General features: G+C 31.2%; 1 protein-coding gene, 1 long non-coding RNA gene and 1 pseudogene across 2 annotated transcripts in view; all 3 read left to right on the top strand.

Annotated features, from left to right (window-relative positions):
* Positions 1 to 2,086: 2,086 nt before the first annotated feature.
* Positions 2,087 to 6,265, top strand: PGR7 (proton gradient regulation 7). The gene is made up of 5 exons (XM_021441423.2): positions 2,087 to 2,525; positions 2,737 to 2,817; positions 4,416 to 4,520; positions 4,667 to 4,816; positions 5,858 to 6,265. The coding sequence occupies exons 1-5, from the start codon at positions 2,166 to 2,168 to the stop codon at positions 6,098 to 6,100; spliced, it is 939 nt and encodes a 312-aa protein (XP_021297098.1). The 5' UTR covers positions 2,087 to 2,165; the 3' UTR covers positions 6,101 to 6,265.
* A 1,500-nt stretch (positions 6,266 to 7,765) lies between these two features.
* The window catches only part of LOC110426330 (uncharacterized), a 4,012-nt gene continuing 1,593 nt past the window's right edge, over positions 7,766 to 10,184 (top strand). Inside the window, exons 1-2 of the long non-coding RNA XR_002446131.2 lie at positions 7,766 to 8,055; positions 9,220 to 9,446. This is a non-coding gene — a long non-coding RNA (uncharacterized LOC110426330). The remainder of the gene's footprint in view (positions 8,056 to 9,219; positions 9,447 to 10,184) is intronic.
* Positions 9,627 to 10,184, top strand: part of LOC149526527 (zinc finger BED domain-containing protein RICESLEEPER 2-like) — an 826-nt pseudogene continuing 268 nt past the window's right edge.

Genomic DNA, 10,184 nt, shown 5'->3' with positions numbered 1-10,184 from the left:
ATCTACAAGAAAATGCTCATGCTACTTTAACAATGATCGGTCATATTTTCTTCCAAAATTACATTTAGTTTGAGGTTTGGATTCTATTTATCATTTTATTTTGTTCATGAATATTATTTTTTTCCCCTTGCAAATTAATTGTTATGTGATCTTTAAGATTAAGAGTAACAATCTTTAGTGCTATCCAATTTATGAGTATGTTTATAACCTTTAGAATGCAAAAACATTTATATCCCATTAGTACCAAGTTTATAACATTTTAGTTATTAAATTTCTTTACGTATAAGCTTTTCATTCAACTTTTTAAAGTTATTTGGATCTGAGATTTGTCATCAAGAATGTTGGAACAAGGGCATTATTTGCATTGTATTTCTATAGCTATTGCTTTATATTTTCTTTAAATTGATAAGATGTTCACACATGTATAGACGAATTGATGTCTATAAATTAAATTTGTATTCTATAAATTCTATTGATACCAATTTACAATGAAAAACTTGAATTTATAATAACTACTCTTTACATACTGATCTTTAACTGCATTTAATCTTACTTAGTTTAGAAAATTTTCTAAAGCAATACAACCATTCAAAAACAACTCCACTACAAAACAATTGCCTATGCCTTGATGTCATTGAATCCTGAAATCTGATTGACAATTAATACTCATGATGCCTTATATTTTGTGCCAAACCAACAAGATAAATTCAACACTATCGTCACAACTTTTGTAAATAATATCAGAGAAATGTGTAGCAACACATTTCCAAACATTGGTGAACAAAAATGAATGGAGTATAAACACCTAAAAATTAGTCTTACATCTCCTCAAATCAAAAAACGAATTTTGTATATCTAAATGAGCAGTTCCTAATATCAAAAATATGATTTGCACTTACAGCTTCTGTTAAAAAATTTAGCATTTTTTATGAATATAGATTTACATGCACAATTTATTATACAATTGGTTTTAGAACCCGACGCGAAGCATGTAAGGGCATAGCTCCTTAACCCCTAAAATTTTTAAAAAAAATTTTCATAACATATAGAATTTTTAAACTTTTTTGTATATTCTCTTATTGGCCACCTCAATATAATATTTTTTTATTTAATAATTAATATAAATAAATAACAATGAAATAATTTCACATATCTCACTCAACTTTAAAGGTTTTTTAATTTTTTTCTTTCAATTTATATTATTATTATTTAATTTTGTCATTTCTATTCTATCTGCTCATATATTCTAAGCTTTTATAGGATTTTTTTCTCAAATTTCTACAAACCATCAACTATATTCTTTTTCTTTCTTTTTTTGTTATGTCATATATGATATCTATCTTCTACTTGCCATGTTCTTCTTTTATCTATTGCACAAATTTTAGTTTCTATAATTTTAATTTTTAAAAATTAATAAATTATTATATAATTCTCAAATATAAGTTGTAATGTTACATTGCTATTTAAAATTTCATCAATGCATTCTTCTCTTATTAATCTTGATTATGTAAGAGGAAATTAACTTGAGTATTTTTTTTATGTGTTTTACGTTTTATATTTAGTTAAAATGAAATTATTTTGAATATATAATATTTAAATAATCTTAATTATATAAAAAAATTATTAATCTTATATATATCGTATTTAATTATTTATATTGTACACGTTATGATTTTTAATTTAATTTTGCATTACTATTACCAATCTTTTGATTGTTGATTGAATCTAACATATAACTTTTAAAATTTTTAATCTTTACTCTTCTGTGTTTAATCTTTTCAATAAAAATTGACTAGCTCTGTCCCTAGAAGCACAAGTCCAATTCTAATAAATCATAATAGTTATTTTTTATTATATTTTATAAATTAAATTAAATAATAATTATTTTATTTTTTTCTTACTCTATTTTATTATCATAAAATAACTATTTTATTATATTTCACGGAACAAGCTTACAATAAACATTTTAAATAGGTTTTGTTTTGTCTTTGCAAATGTCTGAATAATTAATTTTGCTTTAACAACAAACAGCGTACATTGGTGACTAGACAGCCTTTTAAAATTACGCCCTTTATAACTGGAAACGAGCAACGAAGCAACACAGGACAAAGACACCAACGATCTCTATCTATCTATCTATCTGTTGTTGGGAGATCAATGCAAAAATGAATCTCCAAACTCAATCCTTGTCAACCCGCTTTCTCCTGCCACTCTTTCCTCCAAAACCCAAATCCCTTCCTCCAAAACAAAGCCCATTTCCCAGAATCTCCTTGACGCTATGCTCGCTTTCCACTGTTTCAGACCAAACAACAACCCATGCCAACCACAAGCCATTTCCAGCCGAGGTTTCCAGGACCATCATGGAATTGTCTTCTATGGGGACCCTCTCCACGCTAGCCCAAGATGGCTGGCCCTTTGGCGTTGGTGTACGCTTTGCTGTGGATGCTGAGGGGACCCCTGTTTTGTGCTTGGATCAGGCTTCTAGGCAGCTCTCTGTTGATAAGCGGTCAACCCTCCATGTTCAGGTCAATTTTCTGCATCCACATATCTGTCAATTTATTTCATACAGGCAGCATTTGGTTTTTTTTGTTTTACTTGGAGAAGCAAAAAGTGCTGAATTTGTAGTTTTGAAGAGTTCAATGTTAAAAATGTAATGCGAATATTTCTGGAGGGACAGTGACATGTTTTACATGTATATTTGAAGAGATTGAATTGATAGAATTTACTTTGAATCAGTTAGAGCAGTGTGGATTGCGGACTCCTCAGTGCACGGTACAGGGCAGTCTTGACAAACCAGCAGATGCAACGGTTTTGAGGGTAAGTTTTTTTCTGTTTTGAAGTTGACATTGCTTTATAACTTGCAGAGGACAACTTACCATATCTATGTGGCTGAAGATTTTGGAACAGTATTCTGAGACTAATATTTGAGACATCAACCATCTTACATTGTTTTGTAATGGTAATGATAAGTCCAGTAATATTTTATGTTTTGAGGACAAATTGAGTAGATAGGATAGCTCGCTGCTTACAAGCTGCCATAACTTTCTCAAACACAAGTAGATATTTTATGATTACGTCTGCCTTGGCCCTTGTGTATGGTGTTGGTTTATGTAGGATTCATAGCCGTACTTGATATTGACTTTTAATCATGTTAACTTAAATCTTTTAGAATCCAAATATTTCATGTTGTTTATCAATTGTCCTGTGGTTTCTTGATTTGAATACAAATAACTTGAGCTGAAGCTGATTGGGTTTTCAAATGAAGAGCTTGTTTAGCCCAGAGCTTCTCTTTTTAAGTGTTGTCTAAGTAGAAAGGTTCCAGAAATGCAGTAAAGAAAAGTTAAGATGGCCGTTTTGTAAACTTGATCAGAAGCATTATAGGATGTAATATATTTGTGATAATGCTGTGACGGGCTGAGATTACTAAAAGTCTGTTGAAGTGCTTTTATAATTAAGCTATTTGGCAAACATTTTTGCAAAGGTGCCTCTAATTATTAAATAATTAAATAAAATAAAGGTCAAATTCAATAAAACCAAATCGTAAGTGTCAAAATGAAAGAAATATGTTAACTTTCATATTTATCAAGAACAAAAGTAAAGCTAAGAATAAAAAAGATCTTAGTTGTGTGTCCCTGGATGCTGTAATCTTTGTCTCTTTAATTTTATACCCTAAAACTTGCAATCTGAACCATGCTTTGTGGTGAATGAAGTGTCCATTTCTCCTTTGGTGAAACTTGTAGTTACTATACCTAAGTGTTTACCTCTTGGTTCATTTTTCATTCAAACGAGCTCTTCATTGTAAAAATCATGTAAGCTTAACATAAACAGGAATAGTGAAAGAAATTTATATTGAGGATAGAACTTGAGTGGAATTTCTATTTTCTTTTTTCAGCTACAAGACTTCCTTTTTCTCTTGGTGTGTGTTTGAAAGCTATAAGACTTTCTTAAAGTTTAAGATCCGCTTGAGTTTCTTGTCACCCATAGTATTGAAAATTATTCTCAACTTTTTTTTTTCGCTTTTTGGTATTGAATAAGTCCAAACATTTCGTACGCTTTTCCTATGAATTTTGGGTAGATGAAATAAGTATGGTTATCACTGGTGGGTTAATAGATGAAAATGAGAGGTAAATGGTAGTAATTGTCTTCCTCCCCCCGCCCCCTTATTTTCTCTCTCTCTCTCTCTGAGAATTTGCTCTGAACCTAAATCAATTATCTTATTTGGATTTAAACTGAATAGTGCACCCTCTGTATGCCTCTTACAAGTGGGAGACTAACATTTGATGTGTTTCCTGTTTCTGCCTACATGGTGCTTAGCACTTATCTCTTAGCCCCTCTTCATCTCTCTTTTTTTAGAATAGGATCTGATCCTAAATCAATTTTCTGTTTGAATTCTAAATTGAATATTTCTCCTCCAGCGGCTTCATACAGTGTGGAAGAAGAGGTTTGGAGAAGTTGCAGATGAAGGCAGTCTATATATTGTTGATGTGGAAAGAGTACTTCAGATGGAAGACTTCAATGAGGTATACAGAGAATTTGCTGTCTAGTATGCTTTATGTGTAATAATTTGTAGCCTACTGACTTATGTTAGAATGTTTTATTTTAATTAATTGGAATAAACTTGATTGTATTAATTTTATAGTAAATATGCTGTCAGTAACTCTTGCAGGATGGTATATGGGTCACTTCATCAGCTTATAGAAATGCAAATCCTGATCCACTTCGAGACTTTGCTGAAGGGATTGTCGAAGAAATTAATACCAATAACATGGAAGATGTCCTTCGCTTTTGCAATATATATGTGGATTTGGACTTCCAGGTTCATATCCACCCATAATAAACCTTTTTCTAGATAATTTTCTACATCAGTGTTGAGTCCTGCTTGTCTAGTGTTTTGTATAAATCCACAAATCAGTTGCATTGCCATCCTTTTATTTTTCTCTAAAAATTGAGAGGCTGTATTTTGCTTAAATTTTCATTTGTTATAGTTCCCTTAGGAAATCTAATTCCAAAGTTCTTTTCTTGCACTCCTTTTTACCTTTCTGTCAACTGTCTTATCCTATGTCGTTACACAATGTATGGCCTACAATATGTCAAATTAAACCAGTTGAATGCAAATGGAAAAGAGGCATGATATGGCTCTTGGTTCTGTGAAAGAGTCATAGCAAAGTGTATCCTGAACCTCACCTAATCTTTTTTTGAGATTTGTTAAGAGAGTTTATATTTGGTTACAGCCAGTGCGGTTAGGAAGGAATTTAAATGTTGTGTCTTGAGTTTTGTCTGCTGCCAAGAATTGGAGTATCATCTTTAACCAATGGAAGACATTAGTTGAGCATCAGCATCATGATCTGTTATTAGATAATGAGGATCAAGTAGCTAATATGCTGTTTTAAAATGACACTTACAGTTGTAAAACTGTTTAGGGCCTCCTTAAGAATTTATAATTGTTTGGACAATGTTGGAAACTCTAGTATTTGCCTTACTCAATTTTTAATTTGATCACAGTCTTCTGGTTTTGGATTTGTGTAAAGTTTGATGATAAATATGAGTTTGAGAGATAGAATTTCACTTGCCTTATGTAATGCATCTTTACCTACAATGCCTCTTTTTTCTACAAATTTCATTATGCAAAAGTTTATGATGTGTGATTTCACATGTTTATTATGTTCTTCTGAAAGACTAAAAGTGCGTTAGCTTGTAATAGCATGTTCTGGACAATGGAAAGCCACTATTTCACTGGGATTCATTACATCTTACAAGTCCCAATGACACTGAAGTTGCATGCTTGCCTATTACCTGGAATGTAGATCCAGATTTAAGTTTGTCTAATACTTCTATGGGATTCCATATGGCATGGCAGGTATTGGAAGCAAAGATGATATGGGTCGATCGTCTTGGATTGGACATGCGTATTTACTCTCCTCAGAAAGGTGTATTTGATGTACGAATTCCTTTCCCGGGGGAAGTGACTGATGAGAAGGGTGCTAAGTCCTCATTTAATGGTATGTCTCAACTTGCTTGGGAGGTGGAGAAAAATTTCCATGTCCCTGACATTGAGAAGGTGAAACAATTGAAGCAAATTACCTACAGTGGGGTGCAATAAACTGGTTTACCTTATTTATTTATTTCTTTCATTGCAAGTCATGTGTATTTGGGTTTAACCTATGGCCCTCCATTTTCCTCATCAAAACTTTAATTTATCCCAAGTTTTGTTTTTTTTTTTCTTTGAAAAGAATTTTATCCCATGATCATTAAAGTTTTTGAAGCTTACCATAATATGTTCATCTTAATAAATTCTATCCAAATAAATGACGGAAAAATAAGGTAATAGTCAAACGATTTTTCGCCTGCCTAGACCCAACATTGGGTTATTATTTTTAATATCTTAGACCTGAAATATATATATATATATATATATATATATATATAATTTGCATTTGATTTAATCTGATCTGAACATAGATCTTTTGATTGATTTTATTTAATATGATTTTCAAGAAAAACTTATTTGTAAATATAAGCTACATCTTAATTACATATAAATGTGATATATTATTAAATTAATCTCTTAATCAACATATTAAATAACAAATCTATTAATATAATAGTTATGATTCAGAAAAACAGGGAAAATAAAAGAATAGATTTTCATCGAAGAGAATAATAATCAGACAATATGAGAAAGAAAAAAAGCTAATTCAACTTTGTAAACAATATGAACTTGATTCGTTTACACTAAGGTAGATCTTACTAAGTTAAAGAATAACAATTTTTTTAAAAAAAAAATTATTACATAGCTTAAGAGGTAAACAATATGAACAATGTTAAGGCTAAATGAATGGCTCTGGGTTGAATAATTATTTGAAGTAAGTCTTAATGTGAGGGTCTGAATGATGTAGGAAGAAAGGTGAATGTGGATCTTCAATCGGTGAGACAATCAATCAAGGATTTGAGGAAATTGACGACATGAGTTTGAAATTGAATAGGAATGAATGAATCAATTCGTCGGTTGATTCCTTCAAGAATGAAAATGAATCGTGTTTATGGAATGGTTTTTCATGATCAAATTCTAACCTAATACTAATACTCTAACACCACGTAACAACAAAAAGGAATTAATTACTTTATCTAACTTAATTATATCTATATTCCCACTCATTTAATGTTAAACTATAATTTCCACTTTATCTAACTTGTTCAAGAATACAAATTACTTTTAAATATTTTACACAAAGAAATAATTATTGGGTTTTTCTATTTTTACAATAAATGGTATAACTTTTTACCTCTACTCTTATACATTTAAGTTAAAATTTTAGAAAGATTAATTTTAACTTCATGGTGCATCTTATTTATTTATGTTAAATTATAATCAAGTTATGTTTATTCTTACCTTTCAATGCATCTGAAATCAAAGAAATAAAAAAAAAATGAGAAAGCAAGTTGAGAGCCGTTTTGCAAGTAGGCATGGAGGAGATGGAGCAACAATAGGGGTGAGCAAACATAAACTGAACCGAACTAAAATGAGTTTGGTTTTTTCAGTTCTGTTAGTTCGGTTTTTCAATTAATTCAGTTAAGATAGTTCAATTAGTAAAAATATTTCAGTTCGGTTTCGGTTAGGGAAATTACTAACCGAACTAACCGAACCTAAATAAGGGCATTATGGAGATTTTACATGAAAAAATCCTAAACCTAAATGGCTAATCTCATCTCTTTATTTGGTTCCCCTCTCTATCGTCCCGTCTCCACTCTCCACGCTCTTCTCTTCCCCTTCTCTCATCCGTCCGTCCTGTCTGGCTATCTCCACTCTCTATACTCTCCAGTCTCCACCCTCTTCTCTTCCCCTTCTCACTATTAAATTTTCTCACTCTTAAACCTTCAATAGATTCTCTCCTCAACGCCTTCTCCCTCTGAAGGTGGGGTTTCAGTCGAACTCGTGGCTTATCGCCTGCAGCTCTGTCGCCAAAACTAAAACTGGAACTTCTTCCCCGATAGCCCAAACCAACGTCGTCTTCGTCAATCCAGTTTATGTCCCCACGCCGGTTAATCAAGACACTCGTACTCCTCAATCCTCACAGCTAGTAATTGGAGTTGTTGTTTAATGATTTTTTAATAATTTTAGTTGAAAATTAGTAATTTTTATATTCAAGGCTTAGTTTGACTTAGGCGTTAATTTTTTCTTCTTCCTTTCCCAAAAATGGTTGAGTTTGATTTGTTATCATTGTAAATAAAATACTATAATTTGATTAAAGATGAATTATTATCATGGATTTCGTTATTTACAAGAATCATATTTTCAATTATTTATTATTTAAATATGTTTTGTTCTTTGCTTTTGTTCTTTGAAATTAAAAGCAAGTAGTAAAGTAAAGCATAAGACTTTAAAGAGCAGATTTTTAATAAGTGCATTTTGAAGCTTAAATTTAAAGATTTTTCTAGGTTTGTAATTTTTTTTAGTTTAATCTATTAAGTATCAAGGAAGTGTAGTTTTGCTATAGTCTAAATTATCTTTGATAATATCAATATTGGGTTCCTCATACTACCATTCATTGTAAAAATTCCTACTTGGAATAGAGAGGAGAGCAACTACTCACTAGGTGAATATGGATATTAGGAAACACATATTAAACTATATTATACTTTGACCACTTGCTTTCCCAATCCAAAATAACATTACATTACTGCCTTGATAAAATCTAAATTAATCAACTACACAACTAAAAGTAGGTACAAGTTATGCCTATGTTGGCAGCTTTTTGGTGTTGAATTTCAAATAAAAGGGCCAAGAAACCATTGCAAAGAAAAAGGAAAAAAGAGATAGAAAAATTGATATTTTTGTGCCTGTAGTCCAAATTTTATTTTATTTTTTGTGTGTGTGGGATAATGAACCTCATTTCATAGGGTGGCGATTTCCCCTTTTGTTGTGATTCTGTAAATGGTCACTAATTTAGCTTTTCAACAACATGAAGGGCAAGCAAAAGTCTTTGTATAGCAATTCATGGACACGAGAATAAAATAAAAAATAATGTTTATATTATTAACTTTTTTTACTTTACCTTTTACTTTTTAAATAAAAAGATAAAATGTTTGCTATTAGTGATAGATTCTTGATTATATTTGCTCATATTTTTTTAATATGTGCTATTAGTGATAGATTCTTTAATAGATTCTTCATTCTTGAATAACATATTTGCTAATTAATTAATTCTTTTTGAGTGATAGATTGAAGATTTCAATGGCAAGTGAAAGCGATAATCCAGCTCCTACTCCTAGTGATGCTACTACGCAGCCTACGCCTATTGGGATACCGTCATTGTCACCAACACCAACTGCACAGCAAACTATAATCTCCACTAATGAAAGTGATGCTGTTAATTCTAAGAAACAAAAAGCACTTCCACCAAGGCCTGAAGTTTGGAAACACTTCACTAGATTCGTCAATGATCAAGGTGAACAAAATGCTAGATGTAATTATTGTGATAGGGTACTTTCTACTAATAGAATGGCACAACTTCATTGAAGAATCACATGAATTCTTGCAAAAAATTTTCTAGTTCTGCTAATGATTTTGCTCAAACTGAGTTAGCTTTCAATCAGAGGATGGGTCAATAGGAACTTGAAAATTTAGTCAAGAAGCTATTAGAAAGTCTCTAGCTAAGATGATCATCAGAGATGAGTTACCTTTCAAATTGTAGAAGGGGAAGGATTTAAGGAATTCATGTCAACTTCATGTCCTATATTCATTGTACCATCACGATGACTGTTGCTAGAGATTGCTTTAACCTTTTTGTTGATGCAAAGAACCATGTCAAGCATATATTGAGAACATCTTCCTTTAGAGTTTCTCTGACCACAGATATATGGATATCAATTCAAAGAGAGAATTATATGTGTCTTACGGCTCACTTTATAAATAATGATTGAAAATTGCACAAAAGAATTTTAAACTTTTGTCCCATTTATAGTCACAAAGGAGAGGCCATTGGAAAAATGATTAATAAATATTAGCGTGATTGGGGGATTAGTAAGGTTTTCACTATTACTGTTGATAATGCTAGTTCCAATGATGTTGCAATCTCACATATGAAGAAAAAATTGAACTTATCAGGAAATAGTTTTTTAGAAAGTAAATTTCTATATATAAGATGCATTGCACATATCATTAATCTCATTGTCACTGATGGATT

Source organism: Theobroma umbraticum, unplaced genomic scaffold (assembly GCF_002168275.2).
Source record: "Theobroma umbraticum cultivar Fairchild unplaced genomic scaffold, ASM216827v3 scaffold_55.0, whole genome shotgun sequence".
In the NCBI taxonomy this organism is placed as follows: Eukaryota; Viridiplantae; Streptophyta; class Magnoliopsida; order Malvales; family Malvaceae; genus Theobroma; species Theobroma umbraticum.
The sequence above is the reverse complement of the archived record's forward strand: the minus strand, read 5'-3'. Positions and strand labels throughout refer to the sequence as shown.